Genomic DNA, 24,679 nt, shown 5'->3' on the forward strand with positions numbered 1-24,679 from the left:
CATCGAGACAATCTCATTAATTCCCATTCCGAACAGTTTATTACAAATACTTTGCAACAGCAGTCACACCTAAAATTGTACCCCAAACCCCATCCCAGCTTCACCTGATTTACAGTTTTTTAGGCTCTCGCAATTTAATGTTCCGTACAACGAGCTTCAAACTCATCTAATAATTCCCAAGCTAATGGGTAAGAGATAAATATTGCACAATGCTGTATATTGTAAATTTGTTTCCATTTACACATGAGCATACTACTAAAGCCTCCACTAGAGACTCGCGAAATAGAGCTCCGTTTGTCTCAGTGGCGTGCCCTAATACTGACCTCAGTCTCTCGCGGACGCGACTTTCTGCGCGTGCGTGTCACTTAAATCAAAAGCCTATTACGTATGCTACCTTTACTTACAGCGCGGAGTGGAAATTACTTCATTACGCAGCAGTGATTCCTACTGAAAGCATCACCCAGGGAAATCGTTATGGTTCGGAGATGTGGGAATTTGTAAACAAATCCCAAAGGTTTCCCAGGGGAAGAACCAAGTTAGAAAAAAGGTTGCACTCAGTACTGGCGCAAACACATCAGATGAGATATTACTGAAAAAGATGGCCGCGAATGCAGTCAGCTCTCATCGTCACTGCCCTTAACCAAACGTGAATTATAGAACAGCACAATTGGCTGAAAGCAAGCAAGAGGTAGCATACGTAATAGGCTTTTGATTTAAGTGACACGCACGCGCAGAAAGTCGCGCCCGGGAGAGACTGAGGTCAGTATTGGGGCACGCCACTGAGACAAACGGAGCTCTATTTCGTGAGTCTCTAGTGGGGGCTTTATTAAAAGGTTATCGAGTAAGTTGCCGAACTTTAACATGAACTCGTGAGTAATTGACAAGAAAATTGCAAGGTTAAACGAAGTAAGCGTGGTCAGTGAGTTACTGCTCACGACCTAAATCTTCGTCTATTATCAGTTACGTTGAGACTTTAAAGCGAAGGGTAACGGCGTTGAACACTACCTCTCTCTGTATGCGCTAGAATGGGGAGTTACTCAGAATAATTTTCCGTGTGAATGATAACAGCTAGAACTGAGCTATACACTTCCGTGTGGTAAAGATTTCACTTACAAACTCTTGGTCAAAAAGAAATATGCGCTTTATATATAAAATAATTACGATGCGTATTTCAACAAAATAGTACTCAGACTCTGTGTGGAATAAATAGCGATTTAGCTCACGAATGCGACACATGGTCATCATTAGTAGCATTGACTTCTGCTTCTGGCTGCACTGAACCATCGCCCCTCTGGCTGTCTTCAGAGTCTCCTGTTTTTGTCTTCTTAAACCGATGTTGGTGTTCAATCTCGAGGCACTCTCTTTTGGTCAGCGTTGTTCCCATGGTAACCACACTGAAGGGGCGGTCGGTCAACAGCGTCTCCGTCGCTTTCGACAAGCAGCAAGAATTACCTGAGCCTGCAGACGCCGGATCATCAGATCCAGCTGACAATCGACTATTCTCTTCGCTTGCGCATGTGTAGCTACTCAAGCCACCTAGGATTAAAGACAAGGTTTGTTTGGTCACGTCACTGTTGCTGGTCTCCAGTGCCTTCTCTACATCACCTTCTCCAAAACCGTCATCGCTGTTATTTTCGCTTTCAACGCTGTGATTAATCGGTGACATGCCATTGTTTGCTGTTGTCTGGTGGCCATTATCAATACTTTTTTTAACTCCTATCACATCCTCGATCACTCCATCCAACTGATCGCCACCAGCTTCGTTATCATCGATTTCTCCCACACTGTCGCTGTCACTTTCCTCACTTGTACTATCTAAGAAGCTCGTCATGTTTCTTGAGGGGGAGGGTGAGGGAGAGGGGAATGGCGAGTCCATCAATTCGGCACCGTAGAAAATATAACGGCTGGGCGGTTTAAATATGAACCGGGGAAAATCTGGAAATGATGAGTTATGAAAATAAACATTATTAAAATTAAAAAACTCAATATGAGGGAGTTTCTACTACTCCCAGTTAATCTATATTAGGTCAGAGGACAGTCGATCCGGTTCTTTTCACTGCTGCTATGTGTTAAGTTTCATGGATCTTCCCTAGAAGACTACAAAACTATAAAGAGCATATAAAATATACCTTCTTCACATTTTGTGTCGTTGTTTGTAGGATGTTTATTTTCTTCTCCACTAGCTGAAGCTCTCGGGTGCTCTCGGTTTAACTCGTTACCAGTGTCACTACAGCCACTACTCTCACCAACAGTCACGTGACCGTCGAGTTGATTGGGTGTACTAACAGCATCTCGCACTTGCGTTTCATCGGGCAATATGTCTTCATTGTTTGGTACATTCTGCAGTGTATAAAAATCAACATTTCGTCTAAAAAAGACGGCCAATGGTCTGGTAATCAATCAATGCTTTAGTTTTAACTTGAAATCATCATCAGGGAAAACTGATTAAAGTAAGGTTAGAAACAGAAATGGGGGGGGGGGGGGGGGTTAAGAGAGAGGAACATTGCCTAAGGGGTATTTCCGCGAATTTGAATTGTACTAGCAGCACCAAATCAAAACTGAATGAGTTGGTTGAAGAAAAGAAAAGGCAACCATTAAACGAAACCTGATAAGTACAAACAATACAGTTTGTAGCAATCTTGTTCGAGCAATTTTTAAAAGGGTTGATCACGTGACTTCTTTTTTCCCGTAAACTCGATGATTAGGCCGGTATTGACTAATATGAATCACCACAGTCTTTCTATTTTTGTACTTCATCAAATTTTAGCAGCAAGTTTACCGATAAATTGTCACGTGATCAGCCGGTCTTTGTAGAGCAAAGGCACTCCGGGATTGTACTGGGCTTGCTTCATTTTCTTCAGTTATTGTTCAAGAAAACTAAAACCGATCGCAGCTTAGCCACTCCCAATTTCTCGCAAATGAGACAGTTGTTTAATCTGAGTTCTTGTTGCCCCTTGGAATAATACTTCTTGTAATTGGTCTTCCTGGTTACTTTGATTCTGTTTTTGTTGTTGTTGTTGTTGTTGTTGTTGTTGTTGTTGTTGTTTGTTATTCTTTAGCACGCAAACAAAAACGCCCTAACACCTATCCATTCTACTTACCTCAGAAGTTTCTTTCTCTCCCAACGAGTGACCCCTCTCTTCGATACGTTCCTCATCTGAAGTCAGCTTCGCTGGCAAAGATCGCAATCTTTTCACACAAGGAATTTCCAAATCATCTGACAAACCGCTCCAAGTCCCACCCAGCCGCTGACAAAGCTCGGAGATGATGACGTCACAGTCGCCCAGTAACTCGACATCAAATGTCAGATGTCTAAGCGGCTCTCTGTTGATAAGCACCTGTGGAACCTCAGGTGGCACGTGACCTATAGTGAGCAGCACCAAAGGTAAACAAAACTACCATTCACTAAGTGATAGAAATTCATACATCATTAAAATTTCTATCGTTTTAATTCAAGGTTTCATCTCATAGCACAAATGCCACTACTGTGCACTAAAATATAGAGTTGATGCGATCCTGCTCTCGATAACTATGAAATCAATGGGAAGCAATACTGCTTTGCACATGAAAAACAAATCGTCAGCATCAACAACTAAGAGCCGTTACTTTTAAACTGGGAGCGGTTTAAAGAAAGGAAAAGTCTGTTATTCCTCAATCAATTTCCTTATTTCGTGGACGGAATCGTGAGCGGTTAATAGGAAGGAAAAAGACAATTAACCCTCAATTAATTTCCTTTTTTTCGTGGACGGAATCCTACGCTTTCACCGGCTTCCGATCAAGTCAACAATAAATATACAAGACCAGATAAATTGTACAAAAACTTACTTGGAATCAGAGCAACTGGTCGAACTTTTAAGGACGATCCAATGACTATCAAAAGATCAGCCTACAACAGAACAGAACAGTGACACAAGAAACTTCAACTCTGCTCACTTAGGCCGGTGTCCCAGCGGATTTGGACCCCCCTAGAATTGGACCCCCCGGTCCAAATCTGCTAGCGGATATGGACCCCCCCGGTCCATATCCGCAAGCGGATTTGGACCCCCGGGGTCCATATCCGCTAGTGGATATGGACTCCCCTCCGCGGATTTGGACCCCTTTAACAAAACTGAGTAAAAACATTACCATACATAACTTCCTAATAGAAATAATAAAAATTTAGAAAGTAGGCTTTCAAAGAAAGTTTTTTTTTTCAGAAAGTAGGTTTTTATTTTAAAACATTCTCGTAGACGTGATCTTTTTCTCAGCATTGCGTCTCAATTTAAGATTTTCGTTTAATTAACCTGCAGCTGTAAGTCTGTTGTTTACCTCTGGAATGAAAATGAAACGTAAATTTTGAAATCATTTGTTTGCTTGCCAGTTCTCTTGAAAAAGTGTGAAATATAAATACGACATTGGCCTATTTTGTTATTGCTCGATGCCCGAGTGCTGGGACGACATGCTGCAGTGCGATTTGTGTGAGGAATGGCTGCACATGGCCTGCGAGGGACTTAAGACTGCCCCGAAGGGCGAGTGGCTCTGTAGTGTTTGCAGACCACCAAAGTCGAAACGCGTTCGTTATTGTTAAATCTAGGCGTCATTTCAATAGTCCAGAGTATTGCAGACTTAATGAATGACTTACGAACGCTAGAAACCGTTAAATGATCGCAAAAATTAGAAAATACGAATGTTGTTAAGATATTGATGTTGATTTGCATTTATAAATAAGCTGAGTTCCAACAGTTCACAATAGAAACGTTTTGACATGTTGTAAAAGAGTAAAGTAATAGTAGTAAGAGTATTGCTAGTTTCGTTCTTGTTCAGGATTATACTATTTATACTGAGACGAAATAATTTTCACTATTATGACGTACTTTACGAAGTAAAGTAAGAGTAGTACTAGTTTCATACTTGTTCTTCAGAATTGTATTGCAACAGAATAAGAAAGGATTTGGTATGAGTTTCAATAGTTCGAATCCAATAGTTTGTTGTCATTTAATTCATGCGTAGGCTATTCTACCAACTTAAATAAATGTGTCAGAAATGAAAGGATATCTGCCCTTTTCTTCGTCAATTATAGTACGCAATCTTGTGTTGAAATTTTAACGGACATCGCCTAAAAGCTCGCAGTTGGAACAAGTTACGAAAAAGGAATGTTTAGTTGGGGGGGGGGGGGGTCCAAATCCGCGAAGGGGGGTCCAAATCCGCTAGCGGATATGGACCGGGGGGGTCCAAATCCGCTAGCGGATTTGGACCGGGGGGTCCAAATCCGCGGGGGGTCCAAATCCCCTGTGACACCGGGTTTCATAGTTTTCCACGAGTTTCTCTTCCGGAAAACAGTTTGCTTTTTGCAACACATAATGTCCACGAAAAAATATGCAAGCATATTTTCGAGCCAAGTGAAGGCTATTGTTTATGTATATGAGATGTTTATCGGGGGATCGCTATAATAGACAGAGCACAATTAACTTTACCTTCTGATCGCAGAAGGTAGTTCACTCAATATTACCACAAACAAATGAGGTGATATTCTGCATAAAAAACACTAACCCATCACTTTACATATAAATACCTTTTCTGAATCCTCATCCAAGTTGTGATAGAACTCAGAGGGAAGACTCTCGCCAAAGAATACTATATCTAAAACACTCAAGTCAAGAGACCTGTAACTTTCTGAAAACTCATTCACTATTACTTTTAGCCTAATCACTTCTGAAACAAACATTCACTGTGGCACCTGCAGTGTATGAATTAATCAGATTCGTGTAATTCTCGTAAAGAGCATGCAAATGTTCCACAGCAAGGTTCACAACACTGAAGGGGTAAAATTCAACCTTACTCTAAGCCCTTAAAAGTTACATCCTAATAAATATTAGGATCTTTTGGAGGCAAGATCTAAATTGCCCCAGATAGCATCTATTTAGGTTTACTGAAAGCAAAGCATTGAACAATACACGGAACATAAATGCATTGCTTGTTACTGATCTAACAAACAGTTGTGCAAAAATGGAAGATGTCATCAATATCCTGGATATTAAGAATGAGGAAAATGTTCTTCTTTGGTCCATTCCAGAGGTAGTTTCATATGAAAAAAATGCATATAAAAATGTATATGCAACTTCCTATTGATGTGCAGATCATGCTACAATGTCTCTGTCAAATACAGTTTTGCTGAAATGTTCAAAGGATACCAGGTTTCATGATAGCAAAACAGCTTCCATCTTGAGGGCACTTTGGGCAGAGAGGAATGACCTGAAAAAATCACATTAAAACTCTATCATCATGACTATGCCTAGAGGTGACAAAAAAACATCAAAAACAAGTGGTATAACCAACGACATTATACCATCTTTCAAAGCCAGGAATCAAGGGTTACAACAAAACAAAGAAAATCAATCCTATCAAAAAATTTAAGCAAAAGGTCCTAACATTTTTAGATCCAGTCCATCAAATGATGAGTGCAAAACAGACAAATATTGACTGGTTTCATTTGAGCTGAGTTTGTGCAACATTAGTCTCTGTTGAATTTCAAATTCAGACTGCTGCTTTTTTAGTACATTCTCGCAGTTTGGAGTGATACATGTAGGAGTCCACATTGGAAGAACTACAAGCTGCCTTCTGTTACATCCGAGTAACTGAGCAGGTTGAGAAAAGCTTTCTGAGAGAGCGTCACCTATTAATTCATAATTATTAGCAAAGCACAAGCAGGGTTTGAATCATCCAGTACATTGTACTGGACTACAAGCAGTCCCTCCATTTTGGCCAAGTCCGTTGCTGAGTCAAAAGAAAAATCAGAGGAAAAAAAATTGAGAGGAGCTCTTAGATGTCATCAATGCACCATGGGAGCTCCATGAGTCAGTTTTGAGTCCCTCACCTATAGAGCTTCAGGGACACATCGGCATCACAACAAGAGCTCCCTGTAGAATGTTAAAATCAGTTTCGGACATAGCCGAAAAGGAAGGACTGCTCATAGTCTAACACTGTACAAAAAATGCCTTCAAATAGGCTTCAGTTGGGGCAAACCAAGTTTCAGTAAAAGCCATGTAAAAAATTATTTTTCTCCTTTTGAATTGTGTGTCATGTATTAGAAAATGCTATCCGTTTACAACAAAATTACTATGAGAATTTCTTTCAACAAAACAATAGAAATAAACAAACCTGGTTAAAAATATCATCTCTTATGGCCTCACAAGAAACCTGGTACTTGCAGTTTGTACATGATGCAGTAGAAAATGACCCTGTGGTTACAGTGTAATTTATCACATTATGTTCCAAAAATCACTGAAGTATTAATAACAGAAAATTTCAGTTCTCTGCCTGTGTGTATACAAGTGGTAGAGCTTACAGATAGTTATGATATGCCTGCTGGACAGCAGAAAGGCACAACATCTTTAGGCCACAGAAAAGTAACTGAGTTGTTGTAGTGGACAAAAAAATTCACTTAATTCATATTTTGTCAACAATGAGTGTACAGGGTGTGAGCACATTGTCAGTGAGACCCCACAAATTACTGAGGCATTGTTTTTTGAAAGAATGTCATTCCACCCCTAATCACTTTATGCAAAGGAAAAGCTTGGACAGCCATGTTATTTAGTTGCATGTGCAGATCTATTTGCATCTTCCTGTTCCACACAGTAAATTAACCATTTACACACTACAAATTATATGTTGTCCTGTAGAAATAGGCCCTGTCCAGCATTTGCTTCTTTCAAAAATACTTGACAATGTCTAGAAAACCTCAAGTTAAAAAGACTTCAAAGTGGAAGAAAAATCTAGCCTGTGAGTAAATTTGATGTTAAAAGGGTTACTTAGGGACTAGAAAATTGGGACATATGTTACTTTTGATTTTTTCTCATCTAATCTCCAAATGTTTCACCCTGCTTTACCAATCACACTCTCATAGCTAACCATGACATTGTATGACCCTTGATATGCCAGCAATCTGTTCCAGAGTGTCGATATTCTGGGTATAATTCTTCAAAAGTTGGCCATTCAATTCTAGCTGCCTGATAAATCTGTGACTACGGGAAGGTTTAAATTTTCCTGGATATATTTCCTAGGGTAAAAATAATGCATCAAAAGTTAACCAGCAAGCAAAATAAAATATATTGCATTTGTGGTGGTTTGCAATAACACACACTCCTCCACAAATTATGTATTATTCAAAATTTGAGCTTAAATGAAAGTCCATCATGTATTCCCCAAATAACTTGCAATCTAATTTCAGAAAAGTGGGTGGTGGTTCCTATAAAACACAAATGGGAAATGATAAGTATATCATCCTGCAATGAAAGCAGTTCCTGTTTCTTAAAGGTGGAGGATCATGATGTTTAAGACAATGCAGTCTTTGTTTGAAACAGAGTGCACAAGTTTTGTAACTTTTAATTCATTCTTAACCCTTTAATTCCCAGGTCTGATAACAACTACTACCTGATAAGCTTGGGTATTCTCTTTACCCATTTGTGAGATTATGTATAGATACCATATGGAGAAGTTACATGCTAATCACTCCTGGGAGTTAAAGGGGTAAGAAGGGAATTGTGAGCGATTCTCACTACAAGAAGTAAGTTAAATAAACAAAAGAAATAAGGTGGAGCAAGAAACTGTCATCCTCATTAAATGTTTGCTGTTACAATATTGAAAATAGCTAGGCCTAGTGAAATTGACAATTTTCTGGTCCAATCAGGTCCTAAACAATGAGCCATCTTTCCAAACAGAAACTTTCATTTGCCTTGATTCATAACAAGCAAAGATGGATTTACTGTTGGAACTGTTACACTGTATTATAAGTGTTTGGATTAAATGGTATATAGTACATTTGTACACTATGTAAAGGGAAGATGACAGACTCCTGATTACATCCATCCATGCCCACTTGTATGAGTCATTAGATTACAGAAACTGGGACAAACTCTCATCTAATTTAATGAATTAATGGACTGCAACTTACTTTTGCAAACTTGTAAAATGGTCGTGGATTCTGACAGAAGTATGAAATGTCAAACATTGCCTGAGGGTCTGGAAGGTCAGGGTATTCAACACTTAATTTAGCATAGATACCATCTCGAGAGCGAAAGTCTGGAATACCACAGGACACTGATACCTACAATGTAATCATACGACATATCCAGTTTCTCATAAACAATGCAGACAGTAAATCTGATAATTTGCGCAAAAAGTTACTGGATTCTACGTCAATTAAATCCCAAACCAAAGTAAAAACAAATGAACTTCAAACTATGCAACCAATGAGGATTCAATGATTGATTTTTGAAGTGTTAGTACAAAAGGGAATGAATCAGTGAGAGTGTGAAGTCACCTTAACCAGTTTAAGTTATTTTGCAAACAATATCCATGGGTTTTGTGGCACAAAAATAAACATACAGATACAGTAAATGGTTTAACCTTGTGATTCTCTTGAGAGGGTAAATTTGCATACTTCATCATAAAGAAGCACTATATGGCTATTCTGCAAACAGCTTCCAAGTTGGCATGCATGAGAACTCAACTGGTCAGTTATTTTTCATCATATTTCACCTCTAAATATATACAATTATTGACTGAATATTGTTGTTGCACACAGGTATAAGAATTGAAAAAAATATATAATACTAGTAAGAGTAATGTACTCTTACTAGAGAGAAAAGCTACATACCCCAGCTCCAGTTAAAACAACTATGTTCTTTGATCCTTTGAGAAGTTCCACAACATCATCAAGAGTATTAAAATGGTCAAGCTTTTGTCTTGGAGAGGGCTCAGTAAGAATGTCAATGATAATCTTCCATAAAGTTGTTTTATCGAGGTTGGGAGGCTTAAATGAAGAAAATATCATTGAAAACAATAAAGACCACTCAACCAGAGACAATGAAGGACATTTCATATTCAATTCAATTTTTTAGACCAATTTTGTGCTACAAGTATATAGAGCTGTATCTGACCAGTCACCTCAAATAGTCTGTTATAAAAAAAACTTGCAAAATAGCTGAGAGAAAACCACAAGGCCAAATCTCATCATCTTGCCTCTTACCACCAGCACAGTGGTATTCATTTTCCATCTCTAATATCTATGTTGATTCACCACATACCTGTATAAAAACCACTGAAATGCCAATAAATTCATAACAAGGTCTCAAAAAAGTTTTCTTTTAATTACTATCTTAATTTTCACTGAAGATACAAGCTGAAAAGACTTATAACTGTAAGAAGAAGGATAGGAATGTTGGTGCAAGTTTAAGTGGGTTTTTTTTTTTTTAAATTTTTGAGCAGTTAATGAAACATACACATCCCATGAGAAATTCATGCCAAAAAGTTGTTAAGTATAAGCAGAATAGTTTTACCAATTGAGCATGGGGTATCATGTAGGTAAGAATATCCTCTGGATTAACATCATGACTCATCTGCTGTTCAATCCATCCCATGGGACCTAATATAGCAAATACCAGGAATGATAATCATTAGGAAAGACCAAATTTGAATCTTAATACACCCACAGGTAGAAACCTCAAGTCTCAAAGTCAGTCTCGAATCTGTTACACAAGCAAGGTATATTGCCGTAAGTATAATTTTGTTATCTGTTTTCATTGAAATGGGAAATTAAATGTCATGGATTGTCATGGATAAGTTCTAACACCATTCCAAGTCACAAAAGTGATTTCAATACATACACAAAACATTTTTTGTCAACACAGGTCAATAAAAGTCAGTGAAAGGCTGATGTGGACCTGCCTAATTAAATACAGTAGGATCTGTTGACACTAAAATGTAACTAAGATGTGTTTTTAAGAATAGTACTTTTTAAACAAGTTAATAAATACAAAAATAGGTTAAGAAGCTTAGGTATGTATATTGAGTTGGTAACCAGGCTTCACCATGAAATTGATAACAATGAAATTCTTTGTTCTTGTTTGTGATCAGACACAACTCTTTGTCAAAGATCAATATAACTATAAGTGCAAATCCTTTCTTAAGACCTTACAAATTTGTGCAAATTTGCTGTATTCATTATGGAGGGGACAGAGGGTGAAGAAAATTTATTAACTACCACAATCAAGGGTTTCGGTTTCCCAATAGCGCCCAGAGTAGCATGCTTTTTCGAAGAAAAGCAAGTTTTGATTTGAGAAGTGAAATTTCAAAGCGACCATTTGAAACCGACGAACAAAAACAAAATGGCGGATACAAAAACCGTGTTGATGTAATAATTTGCGGGTATTCAAGAGCAAATAAATTATAATTACCGGCAACAGGCTGATAATGATGTTCATCAATATCATCTAAGCCTTCTTCTACGCTGAAACAAGTCGGAAAGTCATCAATTTGACGTCTTTCTTGTCCTCCGTGGCCGACATGTTGTTCACGTGACGTAGACTCAGACGACGGCTTTTTCGAATTATCACCTTCTCCAGTTGCCGTGAACTGCAATCTGAAATCTTTTTCTGGTTCAAATTTATCTTTATCATCACTATAGCTAATATTTTGAGCGAGAGAAGCGTCAGATGACAAACGAACCCGCTTTGTGTTGGTGTATTCGTCCATTTCGTCTCGATCCGCCATCTTGGATTCTAGCTAGTTTCAGGCTCTTGCATACCACTCATGCTTTCAATATTTTTGACTACTCGACCCAGTGCTTTACGTCCCAACAAGAAAAGAAGCGGGAAATCACATGATTCACCTGAAGTAATCTATAAAGTCAACAAAGGTCAACAATGACGACATTGAGCAAAACCATTAGCTAAAGGGTAGAATCGGGAGATAAGATGATTGAAAATCAAAAGATCAGAAGGTCACTTCAGAAAGGGTCCTTCCCTTTAAGCCTAACCTACTGAAAACATAACCAGTGTACTATTCACTACTCTGTTCATGAAAAAAATGATTGATTGAGGCATTTTGACCTCATGAAGCCACAAACAGAACTTTCTTTGTACTCATATCTCACTTGTGGATCATGTGCTACTATCAGCACCTCTAACACTAAGAGTTTGTTACATGGTAAAATAGTACACCCTTTTTATGATTGAAAACCTTGATATACACTGTTGGCAGCACATTTGTTTCTAAGCCAAGTGAAAGTGTCCTTCTTTGCCCTGGCATAGAGAAGGAAAGGAAAATTTCCATGGATTGAGCATCTCAATTTATTATTTTTTATTGCCATCCTCAGCTCCTCCCACCACCCAAAAAAAAAACTTCATGCCAATATACCTCCTCCATGCTGGGAATTAGCCTCTCCACAAACTTTCCTTTTTCTCCTAAATCAATATGCACAAAGTGAGAAAAAAGAAAGCCACAATTTACACAGTGTTCATGGATCCAATATGGCGGGGTTAAGTTGCACAAAAGTGAAAAAAAGAAACAAAAACAACATAAACAACAAAGAAATAAGTACAAGAAAAAACTGAAAGGCTGAGAGCAAACCACCATGGATGGACTGCTTGCAAGTTGTGATCCCAAAACAGATATAATGTAAGAAAAATGGAATAATATCATCACATTGAAAGGGATAGGATTTCTGATATGTGGTTCACTAAGGTTCATTGCAGACCAAAAAGGTATTGCTATATCATCTGCTAGCTACAGACAATTCATTGATATGTGTAGGTGACAAAAATACAGTCCAGTAATTGCATAACATTACATGTAGGTATTGCAACTGCAGAGAGCTTTATTATTAAAATAAACATAACAGGAGATACATCATAATATTTATTAACAGTTATACACTACAATTCTGCCAATTTATACTGATACAAAGAGGATTTACAATACAAAACTTCAATAGTAAAAAAAGTGGGTGATGATATTTTCAGTACAACAGACAAGCACCTAACTTCTCCTTACTACTGGTAATCACAAAAATGTGTATTCACAACTTGTTATATCATACTAGATACCAAGTGGCTTGTAAGTCCATTTTCTGAGGAGAATTCAGGTGTTGAATACAGTTTACATGAAAATTCTGAAAGTGTAAATTATGTACAAATGGAAAAGACTTAGTCACAAAAAAAATTCACTTCCAATAAAAGATGTAATTTCAAAAATCAATATTCAGAGCAGCATATTGACATTTGAGGCTGTTTTCAAAAAAATTAACATGAAGGCAAACAGATAATGCACACTTTGACTGACTCCAGTACAAAAGATCTTTACTTTCTCCACCAAATCACTGGATTAAAAAGTGTGATCAAGGAGCCACCAACCAAGGTAATTGTGTGAGGAAGGATCACAAGTAAAGTTGTCCTGTCTTGAGCCAAAATTTTTTATACTTCCACAGGATGAGGGTGGAGGGGGAAGGAAGGCTGCTATCAAAACAAACTGGGGCTAGTCTCAAACCCTCATCACCACTGAGAGTATTTTGTTCTTGCTCTTGCCACATAACCTAAGTTGGCAGTTACATGATCCAGCATGATGGCCAAACCACTTTGCAGAAATTCAGTAGGTGAGGCTTTGTGCAAGGTCCAGTAAACAATCAAATGGGTGCTAATTCATTATTTGTGCATATGGCAACAAGCTTTGAAGACTGAGTCATAAATAGCCTCTGAAAGCCATTAATAACACTGGCAACCAAGCTTAAAATTTTGAAAAAATACAACCAAAAACAACCGCGCATGTATTAGAAAAAAATTCTCCTGCAACTGACCAAGACATAGTAAACATGAGTTTACAATTCACAATTGCATATCTTTTAAACATCTCCTACAATATTTACTTAATGCACACAATTCAAACTCTGGTACTGCCTCTGTATAAATGTCTACCTAATGCATTCTAAAAGACTGCGCTGCTGTAATTAACACCTTTTTAAATTTTTTTTTTTGGTTAAAGCTTTATGGTAATCACAGGTTGATGCTACCATAAATTATTTGAGGATACCCCATTCAAGTTTTGATGAAATAGAGACATTACCCATGACGTCAGATAACTGTACAAATGGTATAGTACATACAAAGTACTAACAATAACTTACAGATTAATGAGGAACATCTGTAGAGATAAGGATAGACAGTTTTAAGACAAAAGCAAGACTTTACTTCTAGCACAATACAGAAGGAGAGACAGAAACAAGAATCCACCAAACTTCACATGGCGTACTTCCGAGTCCACTCCTTAGCTTCAGTTTCATATTTACCCTTGTCTGATTTGTATAGACGTGCTATATCTGGCACTAATGGATCATCTGGATTTGGATCTGTAAGCAATGAACATATTGACAAAAGAACTGCAACAAAAAAGAAATATCATAGGTCAAATAACTTTATAACATAGCCAGTAAATTTGTCGAATCAATTCAATCGCGCAAGTATGCTTCATATTCCTATTGTGCATGCTCATGATGTCAGCAAACAAATCCCTTGAGAAAAAAATTGCTTAGGGTTGAAAATGTTATAAAACAATTGGTTCATACGTCATCTGTGCATTCATCGAGATATGAAGCACTTGGGAAGTTTGGAGAGCACTCAAGAAGCAAGAGTTGCTCTTGGCTACACCTCGAGCAACTCTTACGCATCTTTCATGCTCTCCAAACTTCCCACATGCTTCATATCTCAATGAACACACGCTGACGTATGAACCAATTGTTAATTGGAAAGTTATGCAAATACTCTCTCAGAGCATTAATGCATCAAGCATCAATCAGCTTGGTCACTAAAATAACTACAAATTTAAGGTCCTGAATTTGGCAACCTGTGATCATGTGACAGATACCAAGCTGCGGCCAGTCCGCATTTTTAGCCTTCCTTCTACACAAGAGAAGCATACACCCATGACTTAAATCTACAACCTCTAATTCAGTTCACATCATTAGTTGTCTGAGAATTAAGGCTTGATTTGACATGTGTGTCCCCAATTTGAGGGTGACAGTTAAAGGACCATTTCAGTTATTTCAAAGACAAAGTCTCATTGTGTAGTCAACAGTTTAACCAATCATACATTTTAGTGAAAAGAGTTTATTTCCATGACTGACCAATAATCTACCTGTTACTTTGGTTCAAGGTTGCCAAAAGGCAACTTTGAGAAAAATTTGCATGTCTGAGAGAAAAAAATAAATATTGTCACACTATCCAAGAAGACTATCACAATTCTGCATAACTCAGGCTAATGTTTTTTCAATAGGCCTTTCAGCACCCTTACCCTTAGAAATTGTTAGTGCTGGACTCCACTGCGATCGTAATATATCAAGACAAATATTACCATTGCTGTTTATGTTAGGGTGATATATTTTTGTTGTAAATGATACCTGAAAACAATGAAAGATACACAAGAAAACAGTTTACTAAGACTGCACAACTGAGTACCTCTCATTACTCTACAAAGTACATCCATTTTGAAATCACTTGTTATCCTAACCATCAAATTGATCATCAACAGAACAATCTAAACACAAGTTACACTAAGTTTTGCTCTCAACTGCACCTTTTCCTCTGCCAAGCAATTTTAACATAGAGCTCCACACTAAAACAACCAATCAGACTTCAGACTTCAGCTGTTAAATTAATTAAAAATTTTTCATTTTCTTTCATTTCAATAAAATGTTTGACAAATGAAATTAGGTGATCAAATTGATTGATTTCAAAATGGATATAATTACATGTAAGTGGTCAATGAACTTTATGTCATGCAATTTTGATCTCAAACCATTCTCTCTTGTCCCCTGAGTGTGACAAAACTTCTGAATGTAAGTTAAAAGGAGGGAACTCAGTAATAAAAACTGATCAGTGACTGAAAGGTCAAAAGGAGGTTAAAAGAAGCATAGAGAGACCTGAATTTAGCTAGCAACCAAGGGACACTTGCTAGACTCACCCAAATACAGTATGTCAACTTAATACAGGTCAAGCAAATTATACTGTAACAGTAGCTGTAAACCCCCCCCTCCAAAAAAAAAAAAAGGAGAAAAAAAATTGTGGAAAGTCAATAATGTATCTGATTGTTTCATGAAGACAGAAATAATGTAATTATGAGAATAACTATTTAAAAGGTACCCAGCTTTATCTTTTACTGAATTCAATAGAAATAATAATAAAAAATCTTTCATCAAGTAATGTCTTCCTAACAAAAAAAAAGAACACCACATACCCCTGGCCTCTGCAGCCACCTGTTAGAGGTATATACTGAACTGAGGTTTATTTTACTGGGACCAAAAATTTGGGAAAAAATTTGGGTTGTTGTCTGCTTAATACAAGGTGGCCCCTCTACTGTTTATTCAAGTTTCATTGCAGATCCTCAAATCATACCCTACTGGGCCATACCCATAGTTTATTCAGTCCCTAATGCAATATTAAAATCATGGTGTTGTACAGTCATGTCAATTAATAATGGTAATAGTACTGAGTCAAGTCCAATTTGGTCTGTAATCATAGGAGTGATAAACAAAATCGGATGATTGCAAAGTGGAGTCCAATTTGTTAATCATGAGCGTAATTGCAGACAGAATTGGATGACACAAAGTACTGTTGCCTATTAATCAAAGCTATGACAAAATTTGAGAAAGAAGCTAGATATTGATTGTACATTTTCATAAAAAATAACAACAACAACAGTTAACTCTACAAAATGCAAGAAAACAGTGTGCACACATGAAGCATTTGGTCCACTCAGACAGGCATGACATATTAACTGTCCCTTTAACTGTCCAATTACAAGCATGATGCCTTCACTGTCCTATTAGTGCTCAAATGGGGCTGGTGATAACCAATCACGTTCAAGAATCTTGTTGTAGTTTTGATTAAGAGGTATGGACCTAAGACAGACTACTGATGTAGAGATTTGGAAATTTACAGAATAGCTGTCTGCTTTTGCAAAACGATCGATCGAATTCACTGATGTAAAGAAACAATCTGCACACAAGGCGCCATTTTTTTCAAATAAATTAGGGTTAATTTCAAGGAAAAGCCTGTCTGAGTGAAACTTGCATGCGATCGACTCGCATGTCATGACAGTACTGGAATTGAAGTCCATTACCCGACTACATCAAAGCTGAGACAAATTCTGACCGTCAAGCTAAAGCATTTTAAAATACTAAAGGAGCTAACTCAAACAACCACAAAATACCTAACAATGAAATTCACCGGAAGAGAGGTGGAAAAGGGCACTTTCACTGCAAATCGATCGAAAAGCTTTCTACGTAAGTGTTCCTTCAGCACGACAAAACAAACTCCACTTCTCTTCCCGATATATTTGATTAGTTTCACTCAAAAGATATGTTATAAACAAATAAGCTGAGGAGTTTATATTAAATACTTCAATTTTACCTACCTTTGGTGGTTTGAAGGGATAATCTGTTGGAAAATGTATCGTAAGGAAGAACACTCCACCTTGGTATGGACTATCAGGCTGTTCACATAGAAACAACAAATAGAGCTACAACTTAACAAAGGCCTTTAGGAATGTTTTTCATAGAATCTACTTATATGACAGCAAAGATTCAAATATATAAAATTTCCTTACCGGTCCCATTATTGTCGCCTGCCAGTGAAATACTTCATTCGTACATACCAAGTCAAAAATATACGAGGAGAAAACAATGTTAACATTTACAGATTGACGCAATTGAAATACAGTGAGCTTAACAACACGCATAATCTTTGAAATGCTAGCTTTAGAGAATCAAATAGTCTGTGAGCCAGAAATTTCTACGAAGTCCGCGAAACATACCAAATCTTGTCATGTGAAACATATTTCACTTACAATCATCTCCGACTGGTCCTGCGGAACATTGTGCTGGCGGGTCACGTCCTAAATCCTGCAATTCCTGAGAAATAACGATGAAACTCAACAAAAATTCCAACTCATCCAAACAACTAGATGGGCCGGACACCGCTCAACCAAAACTTTTCAAAACACTCTTAACAACCAATGTGGATCGCCCATACAATTTTCATGCACGACCGAAAGGGTACACCGTAGCCATGGGAGTTAACATTTACTTTCAACTCTCCATTCGCCAGAAACGCCGATACAAAAACATCAACACTTACTTTGTTTATCCTTTTTAACGCCATTTTCTATAAACCCTATTATTCTGTTGAAGTCTCGAGGAAAATATAAATTTTACTAATGCGTTAGAGATCGCAAACTTCCTGTTAATGGAGGCCAACAAGAAACGTGTGAGCTGTTTTCCTCTTCACCCATTGGCCGAAAGACAGTCACGTTCACAGAGAAGAACCGGCCTAGTTCCAGTTCCCTAATGGGTGTTGTTTCTCGAGAGGAGCACGAGATTTTCTGTCCACCGCCAGGTCCCCAACTGATGACTACTTTGCAGTATTGTGTAGGAAACACTCAAATTCTAATGTACATTGTAAATGATCTGAGTAGCTTTTAGGACGTTTTTCCATACATTCTCAGGTTAGAATAGCTGGCGGTATTAACTGCCACTAATGAGTCACTCAGCTCACCTGTACTTCAATTAGGAAGTCCGACTAAAGGCTGAGCGTTTGGGGTGTGATGAGACAATCGCGAGACTAGGTTTAGGAGATGTATGAAAGGAGGAGATTTGATGTCCACTTGTGGGCTTAATCTGCTGTTATGGAGAAGGGGAAAACAGCAGAATGGATGACTTATCAGCCATTAGACATCCGGGCAGCATTAGTTTGCATGGGGTCACCTAAGGATATGCGTTGGAAAGGGTGTTTAAGAAGAAGGTAAATATTGACGCATTCACGCGCGACTTGCTCTGTCTCAAATGTTTCTGATGTTAGGACCAAAGTAGAGGGAAGGATTGCATACGTGAGGCATTTTACTTCTTTTTCCTACTCCACCCTCAGTTTAAGAGCAGTATTCCCTGTTGAAATTACCACCCTCTCTCTTCTTTGGCAAGGCCTAAACCTAGTCTTCCCCAGAAAGAGGAATGACAATTACAACATGAAAATATTCCCCACCCCCCCCCCCCCACTTTTTCTTGACCTCTGTTTCCTGATCAATAGTAGATCATAGGAAGAAGCAAGCAGTGGGAAAGAATAGCTATATTTATACTGTGTAATACAAAATGACCTTAAAATATTTCAAACCATAGTATAGCTTGATTTGTATTTTGTTTCAAATTACACTCACATCTTTAGCTCAAATGAAAGTACATCTCTGTAAAAGGCTATTCTAACCCAAAATTCAAATCTGATTGTAACATATTTTAATCCTCTCCCACCAACTATTCATTTCATTAGTAATTCAAATTTGGGATTTAAATGATAACTTTCCCTATTCCCCTTGGTTTTTTCCCTTTTTTTTTGGCATATGAAAACACTGTAATGAGATGGATAGAAAGAGAAATTACTTTAAATCACTTTTGGGACCGTAAGGGTTAGTTTAAACTTGGTTCTTAAAGAAAACGAAAAATTTCAAAGACTAATGAAATTAATTGCATTGAGGTTAATTTAAGCTAGTCTGCCTTTTTAAAAATAATGTATCTATTAACATATATTGGTTAAGATATTTGTTTCCTTTGTTTAATACTATTAACATTTTGGAGAACTGAAGAGAATGTAAGAAACTAAAGCAAATCACATTCAAAAGTCAATCACTAAATTGTCTGTTTATTTACCGCTTCCAAAAGGAACAAAGAGACAACAAATGTCAAAGTTTGAAGGTGTTGCAGAAGCCCTAATTAAAATCATTAGCTGTAACTTAAACTATGACCATAGGATAAGTGTTGAAGGTTTTTCCTGGAGGCGGTTTGCAATTAAATTACTAACACCTAAACAATGTCACTGCCAACTAAGACCAGGTGGAAACTGGAGTTTCAGTAGTAATACAAAACAATAATATACCAAGAAGTAATTTGACCTCACCAATACAGGTGTACAGAGAATACTTATAATTCCAACTCTTGGGAAAACAAAGCACAAATATAGAGTCAACTGTGGTTAATGTACCTGCTTAAAGTTGGGCAGAAAGTGCTCACAACAATTTGTATATACAATGAAACAAGTAACACACGCACAAAACGTACAAAAACAGTTGCTGCACTTATTCAGAACAATGTAATTTATTAAAATCTGAATCTGCTACACAAAACATTAACTTGATTTAGAAATATACATATATACTTGCAAACTCCTGTTTATGGCATTCTCTACATTTATTTCATCATATGACTGACAGTATATACCTTACACGACAAAGACAAATAGCTAGTAAATCATTCAACAATTCTAAAGAAAGTACTGTAGGACATAACATATATTGCACATCACAACAATATGACTTTGCCACAGACAATGCAACAGCAGTGTCTCAATGAAGTCATCATTGGGCAAACTTCCTTGTCCATTCTTTTGCTGTTTCATTATATTTTGGTTTGTTTGTTTTATAGATACGTGCTATTTCTGGCACCAAGGGATCATCAGGATTTGGATCAGTAAGCAAAGAACAAATTGACAGAAGTACTAAAAAGAAAAAGAAGTAATTAAGCATATCAGTTGACATTTCACTGACCAAATGATTGTGGTGATTAAAACCTGGAAAAATACAGCATACTTAAAGGCTTAATACATGACCTGACTTAGAGTGAAATATACTCCACAGAGTATACATGTATTTCATAATAAATCATGGAAAATAATTCAATTGTAACATAAAGTTGAGTTTATACGATAGGCAAAATCATACAAGCAGTTTTGATTGCTATTCAATGATGACCTTTTGGAGGACAGACACTTACGTGTAGATGACATAACATTAACAGTATTTTTTCTTTTTCTACTACATAAAACAAATAAATCCCATGTTACCATGGGTGTGTACAGTAATAGATCACAGAAGACCTCAAAATATGGTAAGAGCATCAGTGACACACTCAGATGAGACTTGCATGTCATTTTTTAGTTATTTACATATTTTAACATCATCTGTGATCATTTCAACATCATTTGTGATCTATAACTGAAGAGATGCATAGCAAGATGGAAGTTATTTGTTAAATTGACAATGACTGAATTAAATTGTCCAAAAGTGTACACCAAAGTAAGCATGTTGTTAACACATACAGGAAAAAAATAAGATAGAGCTGCAAGTCTCAGGGTACAAGCAGCCTCTTATTTATCCATTTTTTTTTTTTAACTTATCCATCACAACTGATTTTTTTCAACACCTGGGCCAGGTCATTCAAACCAGGGTTAAGATAACCCAGGGTTATTGTGAAATCTAATTTAGGATTTAAAGCTTTAAGAGAAAATTGAGTACCATTCCATTTGTTTACAATTGGATGATTGGATACCCTAAAAATAATAGAGAAAATTATCTGAAAAGGCTTTAAAAAAGCATTAAAAAAACCTGGATAAAAATTTAACCCTGGTTAACTCTAATCAAATTTTTGAACTACCAGGCCCTGAAGTATAATTGTAGTCCCCCTTATTAACTACTCAAAATGTTGCCATTTCCTGTTCTTTACCTTCTCATACCTGTTTCATCAGAATACAGTGCACGTGAAATTAAAGTCAATGAGTAACTGAGGAAAATGATCTCACCTTTAGAAATGGTTAGTGCTGGACTCCACTGGGATCGTAAGATATCAAGACAAATACTGCCATTACTGTTTATGTTAGGATGATATATTTTTGTAGTAAATGATACCTGCAAAATAAAAATCAATTAATCACAGTATTAATACAACAGGCCCTGCTCATTTAAAAGGAGGATAACACTCACTATGAGATAAATTACCCAGCATTCAATGATATTTGAAGTATACTTTGAGCAAACTTATCCACATAAATTGTTTTATCCTGAGCCTGCTGTTATCCACACTGTGCATTTCTCTTCTTAGTCCTGAAAACCCGTCTAGTCAAAACTACCCCATATCCTTTTTTTCACATTTTTCTTTCCCTTTATCATTGTCTGTTCGACTACTCATTCAAATTGAAAGGATAATTTATAAAACTGAAACAAAAAGGAGACTTAAACTAATTTAAATTGCAGAGAAAATACAACCATCTATTCCATACATATATAGACATCTTTCCAACTTCCATGGGAACAGCAGACAAGTCCATTTGAATTGTCAAAAAGTTGATTATGCATAACATATAAAACATAAAACCATGTGACAAATCAAAGTTACAAGACTGCACAAATACTAAATATAAACTGATGTAAAGCAATTTACACTTATAACTGACTTCTGCAATTCAAAATCCAGGGCTCAGTTGTTCAAAGGCAAATTGGCACTAGCACAAGGTTAAATTTTTATATGGGTTTTTAATTCCTTTGTTCAAAGCCCTCTTAAGATAAATTTCTCTAGTCTTTTTAGAGCATTCATTCATCAACTTGTAGCATAAAAATTGCATTGAATTTAATTTTAAGGCTTTCAGATCTGAAATCCAATTTCCCATTAACCCTGGGTTATCTTAACCCAGCTCCAAACAACCTGGCCCAGATGTTATGATTCTTTGTTTTTGATTGATATGTTTTCAAAACTATTTATTTCTTTTTTAAGTAAAGGAACTTTCCACAGCAACTAAATTAGACAGCATAGAAATTGCAAATTTTAAGCAAGAAAAGTTTAAAAAATAAATTAATCCAGCTCTATAATTTATTGAAATAATTCTTCACATACAACAAGAAAATGGGTCTTATGAATTAGCAATGTAAGACAGTATCAGAAGACTTCAATTCTTAAATTCCATGTGCATTGCCACAGTTAAAATTTCCATATAAAGTTTTCAACATTCTTATTGAGAACTTGCACAGACAAGTCATACATGACAAATGGAAAATGCCCTCATACATATATTGGACAATCAAACAATTGGAAACAGCAGAAAATCCTAGAAACAGGGATATGTTGAATCTTTGTCAGGTATTTAGTTAGGACAATAATTTAAGGTTGAAGCATGCTTCCTCTAACACTGCTAAATTTGGTTTTAGTTAACTTTCCTATATGGAACTTGGAATTATTCTTGTTAATCTCATCAGTTTCTAGACTTGAAAGAGTAAAAGGGCAAATCAATACTCTTCTGAATAGAGAGCTTAGCATAGGCAAGCTTTACAGAAATGAATACTGTAGGGGGATAATTAAGTTGTTTCAACAGTCATTTCAAAGAATACAACCATAACAAGAAAAGAAAATCTTGACAGTATTCCATGAGAAGCTTAAAACTATATATGACTCATATGGAGGGTGGTTTTAAAAATATCCCGACTTGAGATCAGCGCAGGATAAATTAATAAGAAAAACATAACCTAGTTTCTAATGTGGTCAAAAGTTTGACTTCAACAGTAACAATATAAATCCTAAGAACTGAATGATGCTCGCTTACAAAACGCTAAACTTGAAAGAACTCCTAAATTACAGTCGTTCATTTACGGTATGTTGTAAGCAACTTTATGCGTGAAATGTTGAGCAATCTAAGATCGTTATACTAAAGTTTCACGCCTCTGATGATAGCCGTTCTATTCTTAAAAAAATACATTTCGGCTCGAGGAATATTAATGAATCAATATATAAGACACAAAACTTGATTCGCTAGCAAGCCAGTACAATGTGCCTACCAACGTTACTGTGGCCTTCTACAAATATAACCTTGAATTCATCACGAACAGTTCAAAAAATACAATTCCTCAGGTCCTTTGAGAGCTGTTTAAAACAGATTAACTTTTTTTATAATACAATAACCAAGTCACCTACCTTTGGAGGTTTAAAAGGATAATCTGTTGGGAAATGTATTGTAAGGAAAAACACTCCACCTTGGTATGGGCTATCAGGCTGTTCGAAAAGAAACAGCAAACAACACTGCTTAGCATTACAATTCAACGATGTTTTGTAAAGATCGATCAGTGAAAATATTTCAAAAACACCAAAGGCTTCATAGGTATTAGAATTCCTTACCGGACCCATTATAGTCGCTTGCCAATGAAACACTTTATGATCACGCGATGACACAGATTTCAATGAAAGAGAAAAATAATATTTGAACTTTAAGGACTAGCGTTCAGACATAGAACACAAAGTTGAACCACTGAGATACCAAGTAAGGTAATTATATAATTAAGAATGGTGTGTGGTAAAAAGTTTGCTTTTTAAGTGATAAAATACGGCGACATATTCTGCTTACAGTCATCTCCAACCGGCCCAGCAGAGCACTGTGATGGTGGATCACGTCCAAGATCTTGCAGTTCCTGAATTGACAGAAAAAAAGAGTACGATATAACTTTTATATTTCGATATCCAGGTGTTACGTAGAGTGTAAACAAAATGCACTGATGGCCATCATATGAACATAAAAAGGCAAAAGTGCTGTGTGTACATTTTCATATCGCTTTTGCACCGCCATCGATTCTGCCATATTTTATCAAAATTAACTGTATTTGTAATCCCTCGTATTACATCATAGATCATATAAACGAAGCCAGAGCTTACTTTGTTGATCCTCTTTAGTGCCATTCCCCCGAATAACTATTACGATGTAAAATAGAATGGGAACAGGCAAACGTCGTGTACTGCGATGAAGAATCGGGAAACTTCCTGTAAAATGGCGACGATAGCTGCGAAGGAAAAAATGTCACAGTTTATTGGTTAGTGGCTGTCACATGATCAAATCTTCACCTGCGCAGGACCTTTAGTTCCGTAGTTCCATTCTCCTGTGGAGTGACGCAACCAGAGAAGATTTCAACCTTTGGTGCACCCCGCCTATTAATTTAAAAGTATCATTCCTCATTACAGAACGGCACGGGAGGGCAATACGCGATATATATTTCCACCTGCAAGGGGAATGGGGGAGAG

The 24,679-nt window shown here is 36.9% G+C and overlaps 3 protein-coding genes across 3 annotated transcripts; all 3 read right to left on the reverse strand.

Moving 5' to 3' along the window:
- Positions 1-13: 13 nt before the first annotated feature.
- On the reverse strand, positions 14-11,613 carry LOC113677824 (NAD-dependent protein deacetylase sirtuin-1). The gene is made up of 12 exons (XM_027194664.2): positions 11,214-11,613; positions 10,317-10,402; positions 9,635-9,790; positions 8,930-9,082; positions 7,888-8,035; positions 7,138-7,217; positions 6,171-6,231; positions 5,552-5,619; positions 3,826-3,886; positions 3,102-3,364; positions 2,130-2,340; positions 14-1,935 (listed from the first exon to the last, which is right to left on the reverse strand). The coding sequence occupies exons 1-12, from the start codon at positions 11,527-11,529 to the stop codon at positions 1,220-1,222; spliced, it is 2,319 nt and encodes a 772-aa protein (XP_027050465.2). The 5' UTR covers positions 11,530-11,613; the 3' UTR covers positions 14-1,219.
- Positions 11,614-12,610: 997 nt separating this feature from the next.
- Positions 12,611-18,136, reverse strand: LOC113677823 (ubiquitin-conjugating enzyme E2-17 kDa-like). Its single transcript, XM_027194663.2, has 6 exons — positions 17,943-18,136; positions 17,653-17,716; positions 17,413-17,444; positions 17,221-17,298; positions 15,100-15,205; positions 12,611-14,188 (listed from the first exon to the last, which is right to left on the reverse strand). The coding sequence occupies exons 1-6, from the start codon at positions 17,964-17,966 to the stop codon at positions 14,049-14,051; spliced, it is 444 nt and encodes a 147-aa protein (XP_027050464.1). The 5' UTR covers positions 17,967-18,136; the 3' UTR covers positions 12,611-14,048.
- Positions 18,137-19,473: 1,337 nt separating this feature from the next.
- Positions 19,474-24,622, reverse strand: LOC113677819 (ubiquitin-conjugating enzyme E2-17 kDa). The gene is made up of 6 exons (XM_027194659.2): positions 24,317-24,622; positions 24,012-24,075; positions 23,786-23,817; positions 23,585-23,662; positions 21,426-21,531; positions 19,474-20,345 (listed from the first exon to the last, which is right to left on the reverse strand). Exons 1-6 carry the CDS (start codon positions 24,338-24,340, stop codon positions 20,206-20,208), a joined length of 444 nt encoding a protein of 147 aa, XP_027050460.1. The 5' UTR covers positions 24,341-24,622; the 3' UTR covers positions 19,474-20,205.
- Positions 24,623-24,679: the final 57 nt, after the last annotated feature.

Source organism: Pocillopora damicornis, chromosome 2 (assembly GCF_964200805.1).
Source record: "Pocillopora damicornis chromosome 2, jaPocDami1.2, whole genome shotgun sequence".
Classification (NCBI taxonomy): Eukaryota; Metazoa; Cnidaria; class Anthozoa; order Scleractinia; family Pocilloporidae; genus Pocillopora; species Pocillopora damicornis.